Here is an 18,317-nt window from a genome sequence, read left to right on the forward strand (position 1 = left end):
CGACTACGGGTGCTGTCTGTATGGAGTTTGTACATTCTCCCCGTGACCGTGTGGGTTTTCTCCGAGATCTTCGGTTGCCTCCCACACTTCAAAGATGTACAGGTTTGGAGGTTAATTGGCTTGGCTTAAATGTAACTTGTCCCTAGTGTGTGTAGAATAGTGTTAATGTGCGGGGATTGCTGGTCGGTGCAGACTCGGTGTGCCGAGGGGCCTATTTCCACTCTGTATCTCCAAACTAAACTAAAAAAACGAAACTATTTAGCGTTGAAACAGGCCCTTCAACCCACTGAGCCCATGCCAACCATCAATCAACCATATCATGCTAGTTCTATGTTATCCCACTTTCTTATCCACTCCCTACACAAAAGTTTTCCAACCTGCGATGCTGACAGTGTTTCTCACTACACAGATGGTGCCTGACCCACAGCATGTCTCCATCAGTTTCTGGTTTTAATTAGGCAGTTATTTCATTCCCCAATGTAATACAGATGGTGCAGCATGTTATGTATTGTAGCAATAAGAACGTTTGCCTGCCATTGATCTCCATGAGCCTAAACTGTGTAGTCAGCCAGATGTACTGAATGGATATTAGGTGAACAGAGCTCAGCCACCAATCTAGGGAGGAGGTAATCAAAATTGGACAAGTTATCCCTGGTAGCGCTACATGCGAGAATGTGAGCAGATTAATATATTCAATGCTTTGTACAGATATGCAAAGAGGTGGAAACCAAAATAAACACAAGCCACTTAACAATGTTGGGAAGAAATAAATAAAATATCACCATCAATAATGTATTACCTCCTTGCAGATTTTTAATAATGTTTGATCATAAAATCAAAATAATTTTTGCTGCATCGAACAAAACAAAATTTAGATGTGGAAGCAAGCTTTAGAACTTAAAATTATATTTATTAAACATTTCTGCTTTGAATATATTGTGTTCAAATGAATAAAAAGGTTTACAATGTATCATAACATGGAAGATAGAATAGAATATAGAACAGCACAGGAACAGGCCCTTCGGCCCACAATGTCTGTACCAAACATGATTCCAAGTTAAACTAATGTCATCTACTTGCATGTGATCCATACCCCTCCAATAGTCTGAAGGACGGTCTCGACCCAAAACGTCGCCCATTCCTTCTCTCCAGAGATGCTGCCTGTCCAGCTGAGTTATTCCATCATTTTGTGTCTATCATTGGTTTAAACCAATGTCTGCAGTTCTTCTACCCTCCAATCCCTGCATATCCAAGCGCTTATCAAAAAGCCTCTTAATTGTCACTTTTGTTTCTGCTTCCACCATCACTCCTGGCAGTGCTTTCCAGGCACCTATCACTCTCTGTGTAAAAAAAAATTAAACTTTCCCCCTCTCCACTTAGCAAGTTATGCCCATCCTGGGAAAGAGGTTCTGAATGTCTACCGTATCTATGTAGCAATGTTACAAAGTTTTGAGATTTTTAAAATCAAGTCTGTAATGTATCCCTTCAGATAAAGCATAAAAAGAAGTTTAATTTGACACCTAATTCACTTTTATATCTTCAGTATTAAAATAGTTATGGCCATTTTCATACTCGGAAATTAGCATCTTGTTCCCTATTGCTTTTTCATTGACTTAACACAAAAGCTGGGATCGAGAATAGTCAAAAGCCCATAACTTTCTTAAAAATTAAGAGAACTGAAATAAATTTTCAGTTATTATAGATTGAAGCATTCTGAAACAAATATGAAACAATCTTACTTAGATGACTTGAAATTAAAGCATATAATTAGTTAGTCACCTAATTGTAGCTAATTACAAAATTCAATTACTAGATCTAAACATCTATCCATTTCTTAAGAATAGATTAACATTTTTAAATAGCCTAAGCATCCAAATAACAATCACACAAAAATTCAGAATATAACATAATTTTTAAATCTCATTGTCATGGGTTTATAGGCCAAATGGAAGGAATTTAATGTTTAATACCTGTAAATTAACGGCCATTTAAATCAGCTTGCGAGTGGGTTTTTCTGGAACGCGACCATTTGGAACGTTGAGGTTGCAGTGATTTTAGTCCCCCATATCGGCAGCAAATACACTGCCGGTTCGTTCGGGGGAAAAAATCACAGTTTCGCAACTTAAAATGTGCATTAAATGCATCTTAAGAAACACTTTTATACATAAAAATAAACTACTTTCTTTTACCTGTCCCCTACGTAAAATCCGGCCCCGTTGTTGGCGTTGACGGCTTTAGAAGCTGATTTTAAAATCACTCCAGCGATTAACTTGTCGGGCAAATTTTTTTTTTAAAAACACACAGAACGCCCATCGGAACGATTCTTCGGCAAAATCTTGCACTCCAACAAAATATAATACAGGACAAGGTAGGGAAAAAAAAACGCGTTTTAACCCCGCCCCCCCCCCCAACGTGCCAAAATCACGCACACGGCCAGTGGCAGAATTGCAGCGCCGCTGAAGGTAAGTATTGTAACATACCCAATCTATGCCTTTCAAAATGTTATATACTTCTATCATGTCTCACCTTAACATTTAACGCTCCAGTGAAAAAAATCCATTTTATTTCTTTATAGTAATAACCTCTAATCCAGGCATCATTGTGGTAAACCTCCTCTGCACCTTCTTCAAAGCTTCCACATCCTTCCTGTAATGTGGTGACCACAACTCCAAATTCAGGATAACCAAGGTCCTACAATGCTGCAATATTACTTCCTGACTCTTATACTTAATGCCCTGGCCAATGAAGATAAGCATGCCATATCTTGCCATATTCTTTGCCACTTTATTTAATTATGTTGCCACTTTTATGGAATAATGAGCAATAAATTAATTTATTAAAATTGTCAAGTAATACCATAGAGACAATGGAAAGAAATTGTCAAGAGAATGTTAAGAGCATTTAATTGTCATTTGTACCAACAACTGAACAATTAACTTTGCATAAACTAACATTTAAACATATCATTAATTTTAATTCTCTTTGTGACTTCCTCATTGATATTTGACATCATTACAATGGTAATGTAGTTAAAATAAAGCTCATCAGCTGCCTGGCATTTGGAAGAAGGGTCCCGACACAAAACATCACCTATCCAGAGATGCTACCTGGCCTGCTGAGTTACTCCAGCACTGTGTCCTTTTTAGTTAAATACAGTATGTTGCCCATCTAGCCATTCTTTATTGGTAAATCACTGCTATTCAGGGGATGCGTTAACTATGGAAAGTATAATCGCTAATTCCTAAACTTAATTCATGTGACATTTTCAAATGGTCAGCCTTGATGAAGTGAACATTGAGGTCAGGACCCTTCTTCAGGCAGTGCACTATTTGTGCCTTTTTGTTCAAACAAGTAAGAAGTTTAACCAAAAATAGGTCAGTAAACTTTTTCTCAATTGCATGCAAACCCACAATGTAATGGTGAGGAGTCCATTTAGTCTTTCACTATCACAATATTGTGGAAATGATGACTGGTGCATCCAGCGTTCTTGTGAAACAAACTCACTTTCAAGTGATGTGCATGAACAGCTTTGTCAGATGTTCAGATCAGAAAGACTTGTTAAATCTGATGAAGCGAAGAAGGTGGATTGGCAACTGACGGTCGTAAGAGAGCAGGAAAGGATGAGGCTGATCAACCCCAACAGTGATTGTTAACTGTGCGTCATTTCCCACTGACATTTCATAATGTCCACTAACTATTGATAGGTTGTTATCAGCAATCAAATGATTAGCAAATGCTGAATAAATTACAAAGTGCTGGAGTATCTCATCGGGCCAGGCAGCATCTGTGGAGGGAATGGATAGATAACATTTCGGGTGGGATCCTTCATCAGACCGATTATAATAGTGGGGAGACCCTGGAAAAGCGATGGGAGTGGGACAAAGCCTGGCAGATGATAGGTGGATAGAGATGAGGGGTGTTTGATTGTCAGAGGGGTGGAGCAAATGACAAAGGCTAGAGATGATAAGGAGCCAAAAAGGTGCCAGATAAGGAGAGAAGATGAATGATATGTAAAGTCAGAGGGAGATATATATCTCCCTCTGTCTGTTAATATATTTCTGTTTGTCAAAAACCTGGCACAAAACATGTAATTAAAGAAGAATGTAAACATTAATAATGATTACTTGTAACTGTTTCGGTCAGAAACTAAATGTTTTGAATCTTTAATTATTGTATAATAGCTTCCTAGTTTTTAGTCAGCTGACAAATCAGAGTTTGGAACGCATACTGTGGTTATTTGTGTTGAAGAGGGTTGGAAAGGGTTAAAATGGATTTGCCTGGGCTCCAGAAGCAGTGAAGCATCCAATTGCAATTATGATCTACAGTGTGAACAAGTTGCCATTCTGAAAAAGCCAGGCATCGGACATGTAGCAGCGTATCTGACAGGATCCCAGGAATACCTGCCTCTGTTTAAAATCTGGCTCTGGAAACATCAAGTGAGGCTGGCAACTGGCTGAAGCCTTCTTTCGTAATATCGCTGAATAATACAGTGATTCTCTTCGGGGAGGAGAATAGAAGGAGCTTCTGCAATAGTGACTTCTACAGAGCAGGGTCCTGTATCGTCGTCCTCAGTGCAGCCACAAAATAATGCATCACCGAAAACTGAATGACTCTTAGTGGCACTCGAGGGACTATAGCATTCATGATGTGACAGTCAGGAAACAGCAGTGTTTATTAATGACTTATCACGGCAAAGGAGCAAGCTCTTCTGGGCTGTTACCGTCCTCCTCCCATCTGGACCCTGGACCCATCCCATTCTGAATGCATCGAGGCACCCATCCCTGTTTTAATCAAGCTGGCTGAGGTGCTCCTGCCCGAATGAATTGTAAACATCCCTGCAACCCGCGGATGGACGTTATCTTGCTGGAGGGGAATCATTCTAACCAACTGAGTACTATTGTGGGGAGATGCTGTGATTAACATGCCGTGAATCTTCCTCAGGTAAGTTCTGATTTAATTATTGTTCTTTCTTCTTCCCACCTCCCCCCCCCCCACCCCTTCATCCTCCCGTCCTTCCACTCCCAGTAACAGCTCGGAGCTAGCAGGCAAAGCTTTGTCGTTGTTCTGGAGTGGAGTTGTGCTGATTATGTTAGTTGGCCCTGCATGTTAGGCCAAAAATAAACCCCTTATCTGATGGCCTGCTTTTCCTACCCACAGTCCCAGCTGCATCATGTCTAGAAAAAAACCAGGAGATGCAGACGAGGTTTTCGGTAAGTAGATGCTAATCTATATTTCAACTGAGTCTTTAACCATTTATTGAAAGCTCAGCAGAACAAATTCTTATTCAGAGGCTTCTTTCTGCTTTTGCATCCAGACCCTCTGATGCCAATTTGCTCAATCAATCAATGTAATCAAAAATGTAATCAGTTTTCAACATGAAAGTGGGAAACGAGCAATTCTTGACAGTTCAGGGCAATCCTAAAATAAAGTAATCTCTGATTACTGTTTTAAAAATAAACAACAGCGTTCAAATGTTTACTATAAGGAGAAAATCAGTCATGACAAGATTAATGAAGAATAGTTCAAGAGGAGTACCTCCTTATATTTGTAAGTGTGTTCGCAGTTAGAGTCACAACCTGATTTTAAGCCGCGAGTCCTGATCAAATTGTGCGTTGTCTTATTGATCGTGGAAAGGAACTTTATTGGGGATGGAGAATGTGAAGTCACCTCCCCCACAAACCTGCCCCTAACCTATCGGCGAGTCCTTTGGCTGTAACACAATATTGTTTATCATGGAATAGCCTTTGTTACAGTACTGTTGTTAATTCGATTGCTACAAGAGCTCTTAAATCTTTAATGAAAAGAAAGTCTCATCATTAGCAGCCACTACATAGTTAATGGGCAGTATATGTTCATGTATAGAGAAAGCATCAAACGGAATAGATCAAAGCAAGCCACACTACAATCAATCACCAGAAGACACACACACACACACACACACACACACACACACACACACACATCCACAGTCAAACTATATAAAACATAGACTAACAATATATACATTATACACACACATATATATATAAATATACATATATATACACACACACACACACACACACACACACACACACACACACACACACACACACACACACACACACACACACACACACACATCTTGATATATGTTGGAAAGAAAGAAGAATACGTTTTAAGGAATGGGTTCAATTAACGGTTTATTGAATAGTTCTCGATCCAATCTGTGGCTCTTTAAAAACATGGTCTGTTGTACCCTCTTGAACAACTGACTTGACCCTTTAAAAGGGATTCTATATTGAAAAGATCATCTTCATTTAAATGTGGCCCTGCGACTCAGTTTGATTAATTATCTGGACAGTGAATGTGAGATTACTCCCATCCAAACCAAACTAAATTGAATTTGGCTATTTCCCGGAATATGAGCTCAATGTATCAATATCTAATGTCTTTCCAATGAAGAAGCAAATTATCTCGTGTATGAAGAGCATTGCTTATTAACTATTTTGCAACTTATTCTACTTGCGGTAATTACAGTACTGCCACATCCTCATGTCGCCATTTCTGCTTTGGAATTTAGAAACCAAAAAAACCCAAATGTTTTGCATATTTATCAGATGGCTTATGACCCACCACAACAATTTGCAAATACTGCATCGGACAACACAATGTAATTTATTCGAGCACAGAACAAATGCCAGTGTGAGTTTAGCAGATAGTAGAATATCCTGTAGTTTGTATTTTGGTGGTTAACAGTAGCATTAATTCACTAGCCTTGGAATCTAGAACAGATTCTACCAATGATATGTAAAACCATACAAATGTTCGACCTGTGAAACTCCACTGCTAGTAGTTTCCTTCCAGCATTTCTCTCAAAACCAACCAAATGCCACAACTGTGTTGAAGTGCCAGCTCATCTAATTAATTGCATTTCCACCACTTGGCATCTTACTCTGAGAAAAAGTAACTGATTGCAGAATAGAGTGTTACGGTTACAAATACAGAACAGATTAAAAGAAGATGCAAGCGCCACAACCAGGTAGATATGGAGATCAGCAGTTTATCCTCAGTCTGATGACAGCGGGAAAGAAGCTGTTCTTGAATCAGATGGCACGTGCTGTCAAACGTTTCTACCTTCTGCCTAATGGGAGAGGGGAGAAAGGGAGAATAACTGGGTTATTAGTGGTCCACGATTATATTGGCTGCTTTCCTGAGGCAGCATGAAGTTTAGTTCAGTTTAGTTTAGAGATACAGTGCGGAAACAGGCCCTTCGGCCCACTGAGTCCGCGCAGACGGGCGATCCCCGTACATTAGCCCTATCCTACACACCTGGGACAGTTTTCAATTTATATTGAAGCCAATTAACCTACAAACCTGTACATCTTTGGAGTGTGGGAGGAAACCCCCGCGGTCACGAGGAGAACAAACAAACTCCGCACAGACAGCACCTATCATCATGCACGATCGAACTTGGGTCTCTGGTGCTGTAAGGCAGCAACTGTACTGCTGCGCCACCGTGCAGCCCAAAGGGCCAAAACAGGCAGATTTGGAGATCAGGAAACCATCGTTAGTGTAAGTACTGGGCTGCATTCACTTCTCTCTGTAATTTCTTGCTGTCTTGGCCCGAGCAGTTGTAATGCATCCCGACAGGATGCTTTCAATGCCCTTCTGTATAAATTGATAAGTTATTGGAAACATGCACCATTTCCTCAGCCTTGTTCTGAGGAAGCAGAGGTATTGGTGCACTTTCTTCACTGTAACATCATTGTGGTTGGGCAAGGAAAAATTGTTGGTGATATTTACACCTGGAGATGTGAAGCTCTCGCCATCTCCACCTCGGTATCATTGATACAGAATGGGAGTGTACTCCACTCCACTTCCTGAAGTCGATTAACAACTCTGTTTTGCTGATTTTGGAGGAGAGTTTCCTTTCCTGACACCATGTTATTAAGGTCTCTATCTCTTTCCTGTACTCTGTCTTGTCAGTGTTTGAGATCCGCCCCACTCCAGTGCTGACATCTGCACACTTGTAAATGCAGACCTGAACTTAGTTCATAGAGCAAGATTTGGCCGCTATGTCGTTAGTGTATAAGGAAAATAGTGAAGGGGTGAGAATGCATCCTTATGGGGCACCAGTTTTGAGAATTATCGTGGAGGATGATTGTCACCTATGCTCGGTGTTTGTGGTTTATGGGTCAGAAAGTTAACAATCCAGTTGTAGATAGGGATGCTGAGTTTCAGGTCTAGAGGTTTGGAGATGGGTTTGAGGCAACAATTCAAGGCTGGTGAATTTTCTCTGCGCCCTTTCCAGAGTAATCACATCCTGCACATCTCCTTTAAAGTTTTCCCCTCTCATTTTAAATCTAAGACCTCTATTCTTTGACATCTCCACCATGGGAACCAGGTTCTGCCTGCCAGTCTATCCAGGGCCCTCGCTTAACTTTTTTTCTCTATTGTCAGCCAGGCAAACTAGGCACCTTTTTAGGTTGCCACACGACAGTTTAGGTGGTCATTTAAGATGGCATGCATGACGTGCGCAATAATGTGCTCGGACGAAGTGCGTAGTTACCAGACGGAATTATGGTCAATGAAGCATTCATATATTATTTCTGCTGATTTAGGTTTCAATGTTAAAAATGAAGCTGTACAATAATTGTATAACTGTTATGTCGATCGCCTTATCCTTGTACAATTGCTTCAAATAAAATAAATTCAAAAAAAGAAAGAAAGACGAGAACAAGAGTGCAGAATATAATGGTGTAAAAAAATAACAAGGATGCAGAATATAATATTGCAATGTTACAGCTGCAGAGAAAGTACAGATAAAAGTAGTGCGTGCCGCAATGAGGTAGGTTGGGAGATCGGGACTGCACGCTAGCTTATGAGAAGTCTGATAACAGTGGAGAAGAAGTTGTTTCTGAATCTGGTGGTACATGCTTTCAATTTTTTTTTAAATCTTCTTCCCAAAGGGAAAGGGAAAATGAAGAAATAATCGGGCTGAAAAAGTCCTTGATTATGTTAAGGGCCTGTCCCACTATACGAGCTCTCGTGAGTTAAAAAAAAAAAATCAAACTCGTGGTAAGTACGTAGAATGTACATAGTGGGTACGTCGGAGCTTGGTATGTCTCTTAACGGCTCGTAACGCTAACGGCAGGTTCTCGGGAAACGCGGTAAACTCGTGAAGTTTTTTCAACATGTTGAAAAATGTCCACGAGAGCTCCGAGTACCTACAAGCGGCTATTACCGTAATTCTCCGAGTTTGAATCAGGGGAAATTTGGGAGAACTCTTGAATTACCTCGTACAGTGGGACAGGCCCTTTAGCTAGCTTTCTGAGGCAGTATGAAGTTAGATGGAATCAATGGAGGGGAGATGGTTGGTCTGTGTGATGGACTGGCCTGTATCCACTATTTCTTGTGGTCTTGGTCAGCTGTTGCCAAACTGAGTTGTAATGCAATGTGATAGTATGTTCTCCATGGTTCATTTGTAGTAGTCAGTATGAGTTGGTGGTGACTTGCCAAACTTCCTTAGTAGAGATGATCGTATGTTTTCTTGGCTGTAGTGTCTATGTGGTTACTATCCTTGTGGTTGAACCAAGACAACATATTGTTGATATATACACTCAACCATCTCCACATCAGCATCAATGATGCTGAACACTGCATACTCCGGAAGTGGTGGCGCTGTTGAACAGCTGCGGCTCGCCTGCAGTCCGTCTGTTTTTACTTTTTTGTTGTGTGTTTTTTTGTCTTGTTTAGTTAATTTTTTGGTTATTAGGTTGTGTTATGTGTGTGTGGGGGGGGGGGGCTGAAACATGGTTTTCTGTCTCTCCCTTCGGGGGAATGCGACTCTTTCTGTCGTATCCCCCCTTCTCTGCCTCCGTCTGCGCTGAGGCCTAATGGCGGAGCTGGCGGCCTCCAACCTGCGACTGACCTCGAGGCTCCGGAGGCAGAGCCAGCCAGGACTCACCAACGCGAGGCTGGCCGTCTTCGAGCTGTGGCGGCGTTCGGGCGCTCCAGTGGCAGCGGCACGACTCGGGGCTGAGACGGCGCTCCGGTGAGGGCGGGGCTGGGACGGCGCTCCGGTGAGGGCGGCCCGGCGCGGGGCTGAGGCGGTGCTCCGGTGGCTGAGGCGGCCCGGCGCGGGGCTGAGACGGTGCTCTGGTAGCTGAGGCGGCGTTCTGGTGGCGGTGACCTGAATCCGAGGCTCGGCCGCGGGCCAGTGGACGGCATTGTCGGGAGCTCGCAGGTCACAGGCCGGTGCCTGTTTTTCAGAGCTCCCGCGGCAACAGCTGCGTCCGCTGGACTGGAGGGCGGCAGCTTCGACCGTCCCGGGCCATGGAGCTTGAACCGGCCCGTATGCGGAGCTCAGTGAGCCGCGGGACTGACTTACCTACTCTCTAGAATTTAGGAGATTGAGAGGGGATCTTATAGAAACTTACAAAATTCTTAAGGGGTTGGACAGGCTAAATGCAGGAAGATTGCTCCCGATGTTGGGGAAGTCCAGGACAAGGGGTCACAGCTTAAGGATAAGGGGGAAATCCTTTAAAACCGAGATGAGAAGAACCTTTTTCACACAGAGAGTGGTGAATCTCTGGAACTCTCTGCCGCAGAGGGTAGTCGAGGCCAGTTCATTGGCTATATTTAAGAGGGAGTTAGATGTGGCCCTTGTGGCTAAGGGGATCAGATGGTATGGAGAGAAGGCAGGTACGGAATACTGAGTTGGATGATCAGCCATGATCATATTGAATGGCGGTGCAGGCTCGAAGGGCCGAATGGCCTACTCCTGCACCTAATTTCTATGTTTCTATGTTTCTACCATCGCCCGGTGGGGTAACAACATATCGCCTCAGTGCAGAGGGAGAATGAGGATGGAAGAGACAGTAACCCTAAGATTTTTGCCTCCATCACAGTGAGGAGGTGCTTGGTGAACTCACTGTGGTGGATGTTAATTTGTGTTTATTGTGGATTTGGTGTTTATTATTGTATGTATGGCTGCAGGCAACGACATTTCGTTCAGATCGAATGACAAATAAAGGATCTAAGTCTAAGTCTAAGTCTAAGTCATACACTGGGGCATTTACTCCAATTCATTTCCTTCATTTTGCTGACATTGTGGAAGAAGTAGTTGTCCTAACACCATGTTAATCCTCTGTCTCTCTCCTTCCTTGACCGTTTCATTATTGTTCAAGATTCAGCATCCTACAATGGTGTCATCTGCAAACTTGTCAATGGAGTTTGATGAGAATTTGGTTGCGTGACATAGTAAGGGGCTGAGAATGAATCCTTTGTTGAAAAATCCGATGTATGATGTTTGGTCACATCCTTTGAGATGCATGGACATTTGCTGCCTTTCGTAATCTGTGACCAAAGGTCGGAGAGAACCCTTCTGAAATGCCAAGGTGTGTAGGAAGGAACTGCAGATGCTGGTTTCTATCGAAGATAGACACAACCTGCTGGAGTAACTGAGCGGGTCAGGAACCTAAGAATGGTTGCGACCCGAAACGCCTCCCATCCTTTTTCTCCAGAGATGCTGCCACACCCGCTGAGTTACTCCAGCGCTTTGTGTCTACCTTCAGAAATGCCAGCTGTGTATCATATAAATTGAAGCTCAACGGAGAATCTGTTTGCAATATATTGAAAATTACATCAAGTAGGTATGTTACAAAACCTACCTGAATCGTCATTGGGAATCTGCCCAAAGCCATGTCCGCGATTTTGGCGCTGTTTGGAGGGGGCGGGTTTAAAACGCGATTTTTACTAGACTGTTCTAATCGCAGATGTTCAGCCTAGTAAATCATTAACGAAAAATCGCTGCAAGACCCGGTCGCAAAAGGTATTATTAGTTTTATAGGCCTCGAATAATAGTTATAATAGTTTTAAAATTACTGTCTCACTCCGCAACCTCTCGCAGCCCCAGGGTTTTATAAAGCAAACAATTAAAGGTATGTACCTTATGTTTACATTAAATGGGGCATGTATATAACCCTGTATATAAAGTTATCTATAGCGAGTAGTTCATTTTGGGCTTTTTATAATATCCCGCAGTATTTTTCTGGGCATTTGAGGGCACTAATCCAGCGCAATGTGAACGTTCTAAACCAGTGCGTTCACAGGAACCCACTAGAAAGCCGATTTAAATGGGCATTTATTTACAGCAATTGAACACTAAATTCCTTCCATTTGGCCTATAAATTAATGTAAATTAGATATAAAAATCATGTTATATTGTGAATTATTTGTGAATAATCTTGGACACTTAGGCTATTTAAAAATGTTAATCTTTCCTTAAGAAATGGGCTTTTGACTGTCTACGATCACTGCTTTTTTGTAATGTCCATTGAAAATCAATAGGGAACAAGATGCTAATTTCCGAGTATGAAAATGGCCATACCTTTTTTAATACTTGAGATATGAAAGTGAATTCGGTGTCAAATTAAACTTATTGTTATGCTTTATCTGATGGGATAAATTGCAGACTTGATTTTTAAAATCTCAAAATTTTGTAACATTGCTACATCAAGCACACATTTCCTGTTTATTGGAGTTCAATTGAAAAATTCTCTGGATCACATTTCTATCACCAGCAAATGGTGGGGCCATGCTGGCATGGTGGCGCAGTAGTAGAGGTGCTTGCATTGCCGGAAACACGGGTTTGATCCCAATTACGGGCGCTATTATACGAAGTTTATATGTTCTCCCCGTGGCCCACGTGGGCATTCTCCGAGATCTTCGGTTTCCTCCCACACTCCAAAGACATTTAGGTTTGTAGGTTAATTGGCTGGGTGAATGCGTAAATTGTCCCTAGTGTGTGTAGGATAGTCTCCGTGTGCGGGGATCGCTGGTCAGCGCGGACTCGGTGAGCCGAAGGTGATGCCTGTTTCCGCACTGTGTCTCTAAACTAAACTAAACTAAGCAAACATGAAGAAAACTGTACAATGCCTCTTTCACAACATTTGATGTATCAGCAGATTTTTTTCAGTTGCTAATACCAGTGACAGTTGTAAAGAATGTCACCTGCACCACGTTCAATGGTAATAATTAAAAAGATAAGTTCTATGGGCAAGAATAATATTTAGCAAATACACCTGCAAAATTTATATTTGTGACAAAACTTCACGCAAAATTTATCTAAATCTAAATAAAATACTTGTTCTAAATTCTGAAAATATATCTATACATTTCTGGGATTTATTTTCCTGTCAAGTCGATACATCCCTTTCAAGAAGACCATTCAATTTTTGCTTCATAATATATTAGCTGCAGTCCCAAGTTTCGCCCTCATCATGCAGTGCTTTTTATTTCAGCAACATGGTGGCGCAGTGGTAGAGTTGCTGCCTTACAGCGCTTGCAACGCTAGAGAGACCAGGGTTCGATCCAGACTACGGGTGCTGTCTGTACGGAGTTTGTAAGTTCTCCCCGTGACCTACATGGGTGTTCTCTGAGATTTTCGGTTTCCTCCCACACTCCAAAGACGTCCAAGTTTGTAGGTTAAATGGCTTGGGTAAAATTTTAATTTGTCCCTAGTGTGTGTACTGTAGGATAGTGTTAATGTGTGTGAATCGCTGGTCGGCGTGGACTTGGTGGGCCGAAGGGCCTGTTTCCGTGCTGTATCTCTAAACTAAAATCTAGACCACTGTTATTTAGAATTGATAGATAATGTTTAAGGTTGAAACCCATCTTCAGATTTACTTTTTGAGTCTGAGGAAGGATCTCGACCCGAAAAGTCGCCTGTCCATTCCCTCCATAGATGCTGCTGAATTCCTCCAGCGCTTTGTATTGTGCTCAGGATTTCAGAGTCTGCGATCTCACTGTTAAGGGCCTGTCCCACTTGGCCGTCATTTACGCGACAGGCTGGTAGTGACTGTTGCGCGCCTTCTTCATGCGTCAGCACAGCTGTCTGGAGCGCATGACACCATTTCAACACCCAGTGGAAAGTTGTTTAGTGCATAATACTGTATTTTCTATCAAATTATGGTGTAATTCAGAAAATTGGTCGCCTTGAGTTATGTTTTTCCCCCCCCCCCCCCCCCCCCCCCCCCCCCCCCCCCGCGGAATATACATGTTTGCTCCGTGCTCAGTACAAGTGGTATTGGTTCCAATTGGTTCGAAATTACGACAACTTGAAGCTGTAACAAAAAATAAATAAACAGGTAAAATAATCAGAGTCGACTCAGCGTAAAAGCAAAATACCGAATATTTTTATTTGACTCCCTGACTTTGCATTAACATTGAACCTTGCGCCTCTAACTCAATTATCGGTGCAGCTACCCGTTGAACAAAATGTTTTAAACTCTATAAAAGAGTGTCAAGTGTCTGAATATTCGCAATTTTTAATGAATCATCATCAGCATCAAACGTTGCAGACCTGCCCACCGCAATATGTCACCTACATGTATACAGGCAAATGACTCAATAGACATGACTTATTCTCTGGGGACTTTCTGATTTCAAACTCCATCGCAAAATGCACCTACATTCCACCATCAAAAGCATGTACAATCAATATATTCGTGATAGTTGATTCGTATACTACAGTACTGCACGTACGAGGTCAGGACGTCAGCACGCGACTGCAATACGTCCGCGTGCGTACGCAAAGATTTTGTGCACTACAAAATCCTGGAGCACCGCGCGATACCGCGCGCAACTCCATACCCCTCCGCGCTTCTACATGCGACCGTCCCGCGCCGCCCACAAGCTACACGTGCGTCTCAACGTGACGACGAGGGCACGCAAATGACAGCCAAGTGGGACAGGCCCTTTATTTACCTGCCAAAGCTCAATGTTATGCTTGTTCTTGAACCGTACTCCATGTTCCTGACACTTACTTGTAATCCCCGAACTCTCCCCAGATTTTTCTTTCTTCTTTGATCCCAATCTGTCCTACTTTTTTTGAAACTTTTTATATAAACCGCATCCATGTTTGTGACATACATACAGCCAATTAAAACACGGCCAATCTTCATCCTGCACTTTAGTTACTCAGTAAATGAATCATCGTAGATGTAATGTTGCCGATTAGGAATTTAATAGTTTCTTATTTTATTTACCAGTTTTGGTTATTTCAAACCATTTTAATTGTTCAGAGATGTTTATTCCCATCTTAAACTAAAGCTCAGTTTATTACTAATTATAAACAATGCTACAATTATCTAATTGGTTTGGTACTTTATAATGTTTTCACTCTATGGAATAAATGATTAAATTAAATTAACCTATTAACTGAATTTTCACAATGTGTCACCAATTTATTCAGTTGCTTCCCTAGTCTCTCCATTTAATAATTTACTCTCTTAGAGGATTTAGCAATGGATGTTAGCTTTGTAACATAATGACTTGAGAATATGTAAATTTATCTGCACCATATATTTCAAAAGGTCCCCAATAAAGGTTTGGACATCTAGAGTAGTTTGAGAAACTTTAGTTTCCAGACTATGGTTTCTGTGGCAACTCTTCACTCTTCACTCTCCATAAAGAGAATCAAAATGGCAGCTTTATATATGGCACGGTATATATTTGTACCGACCTGTCACAGAGTTCAATAAAGTGATTGATATCATGCCTAGCTCTTACTGAAGGGTGCCACGGCTTATAGTTTGTTGGCTCCATTTCCTTCTGCAGACCTGAATATTATACAAAAAAAAAAGATCTTCTGTGGAAATCATTTTTGCAGAGCTCAGGATTTTCTTCAGTGTCAAATGTAGTAGAATGAGGTGGGTGTGAGACTTATGACCTTGTGTGTTTAAAAAAAATGGAAATACCACAGACAGAGGATTGGGGGGAAGGGGGGAACAAAGCCCAAAGATAAGAACAATAGGTGTGAGACAGGTTTGAAGAGATGCAGATTGTGAAGCCAAATGGAGGATAATAAGTAGCAGGAGGAGGGAGAGGAGTGGAAGGGAGAAATAGGTGGGAGTCCAGGTAGTTTCTGATTTCGGCAATCACAGACAGCAAGTATTGAACATTTGGCAAATCAATAGCAGGGGCCCCATTGTGCAAAAAATGAAGGGTATAGTTGGATTTTCAGAAAGTAATAGAATGCCCCATGAATGCTGTAACACATATCTACTTTGACAGCAGGCATCAATCCATTTAAGTCGAACTGTACTAAGCTTGCACAGTAAGCATGTGAATGAAGGGAAAGGAATTACCTTTCAGAAAGCTACAAATACAGATTTGCCACCTGCACCTACACAATGACAGTACTTCCATGAATTACAATAAATTAGTAACTTTTAGGGCAGCACAGTGGAAGAGCTGCTGCCTTACAGTGCCAGAGACCTGGGTTTGATCCGGACTATGGGTGCTGTCTGTACAGAGTTTGTACAGAGTTCTCCCTGTGACCGCGTGGGTTTTCTCAGGGTGCTCCGGTTTCTTTGCGCATTCCAAAAGACATACAGGTTTGTAAGTTAATTGCCTTTGGTAAAATGGTAACTTGTCCCTAGTGTGTAAGATAGTGTTAGTGAACGGGGTAATCTGTGATCAGTGGGCCAAAGGGCCTATTTCCGCACTGTATCTCTAAAGTCTAAAAGTGCAATGTATAAAGTGGAGGTACTGCTGAAATGTGTCCTTACAAGGGTGCTAGATGAGGCAGATTCAATAGTTGCATTAAGAGGATGTTTGATTGGCACATGGATATGCAGGGAAAGGATGGATATGGACCACGTGCAGGCTGAGTAGATAAGTTTACCTGGACATTATGTTCAACACAGACAGTGTGGGCTGAAGGGCCTGTTCCTGTGATGTACTGTGCTATGTTCTATGCTCTCAGTGTAGCCTGTTGTGGGTAACTTCAGTCTTGTTTAGTTTTGAGATACAGCATGGGAACAGGGCTACAGCCCACCGAGTCCATGCTGATCTTTGATCACCCGTTCATACTAGTTCTACGTTGTCCCACTTTCTCATCCACTCCCTACATACAGGGGCAATTTGCAGAGGTCAATTAACCTACAAACCTGCATGGATTTGAGATGTGGGAGGGATCCGGAGCACTTGGAGGAAACTGACATGGTCCCAGGGAAGACTTGCAAAATCCTAATAGACAGGATTGAATCTGGGTCTCTGGCGCTGCGAGTCAGCAGCTCGACCAACTGCCCCACTCTGCCACCCTCCAACTTAGAGTTTTACAATGCGTTCCAAATGTTTACAACAGCTGCACTTATTTCTTTGATTTTGATCTTAAACTCTATGGCTTCAGAATGTGGATTTTTAATATTCAGAGTTTGATTGTAGCAGATTATTTATGTCAAATAAAATTATAGATGCCGGCTTAATTCACCTAATAATGAAAGATGCTGTTATAATTTGTGTTTCTCTTAAAATATTTGTGACATTGCCTGGTTTTTAAGTAATTACAATAAATAGCAAGTTTGTGACGAATTTGGAAGTACACTCTGGAAGTAGATTGCAATATATGAATACAAAAGTGAAACTCAGTATTAAGCTCAACTCATGATTTTTGCTGTATAAACTTCCTCCAACCTTTACTCATTGTACCCACTATCTTTAAACTTCTGATAAAACATGATTGATTTGAAATGATAGAATGGAGCAACTCAGTGGGCCAACAAGTATGCCCTACCTTGTTGTTTTTTTTGCCCTAGATTCCAGCACCTGTAGTTCATGTGTCTCCAACCTGAAATGTTAACTCCATTTCAGTCTCCACACATATTGTCTGACTTGCTGAGTATCTACAGAATTTCTTCTATATTTCAGATTTCCAGCATCTAGAATTTTAGATTAAAGGGCCTGTCCCCATATACGAGTTTACCCAAGTGCTCTCCCTTGTTTAAAAGAAAAATCAAACTCGTGGTAAGTACGTAGAATGCATGTAGCGGGTACGTCGTAGCTCGGGTCGTCTCTTAGCGGCTCGTAACACTAACAGCAGGTACTCAGGAAACGCGGTAAGCTCGTGAAGTTTTTTCAACATGTTGAAAAATGTCTGCGAGAGCCTCGAGTACCTATGAGCGGCCATTACCTTAATTCTCCGAGTTCAAATCGGGGAAACTCGGGAGAACTTGAATTACCTCATACAGTGGTATAGGTCCTTAAAGCCCTGTCCCATGGTACGAGTTCATTCCAAGAGTTCTCCCGAGTTTGCCCTGATTCGAACTTGGAGATTTACGGTAATGGCCACTTGTCGGTACTCAGGGCTCTCGTGGATATTTTTCATCATGTTGAAAAATCGTCACGAGTCTTCCCGTGCTCACCTGCCGTTAGCGAGTCTTCCCAAGTACCTGCCGTTAGCGCTAAGAGACGTCCCCGAGCTTCGACGTACCCACTATGTTCATTCTCTGTGCTTACCACGAGTTTAATATTTTTTAACCTCTGGGGGA

The 18,317-nt window shown here is 41.9% G+C and overlaps 1 protein-coding gene across 2 annotated transcripts in view; it reads left to right on the top strand.

The window, feature by feature from the left end:
* Positions 1–4,305: 4,305 nt before the first annotated feature.
* samd14 (sterile alpha motif domain containing 14) overlaps positions 4,306–18,317 on the top strand; it is a 119,555-nt gene continuing 105,543 nt past the window's right edge. The window contains exons 1-2 of one of the 2 annotated variants that reach the window (XM_055657271.1): positions 4,306–4,941; positions 5,158–5,210. In XM_055657271.1, the coding sequence (XP_055513246.1) occupies positions 5,171–5,210 (40 nt within the window). In that variant the 5' untranslated portion in view covers positions 4,306–4,941; positions 5,158–5,170. The remainder of the gene's footprint in view (positions 4,942–5,157; positions 5,211–18,317) is intronic. The other variant, XM_055657272.1, reaches the window with a different exon arrangement.

Source organism: Leucoraja erinacea, chromosome 27 (assembly GCF_028641065.1).
Source record: "Leucoraja erinacea ecotype New England chromosome 27, Leri_hhj_1, whole genome shotgun sequence".
Taxonomy (NCBI): domain Eukaryota; kingdom Metazoa; phylum Chordata; class Chondrichthyes; order Rajiformes; family Rajidae; genus Leucoraja; species Leucoraja erinaceus.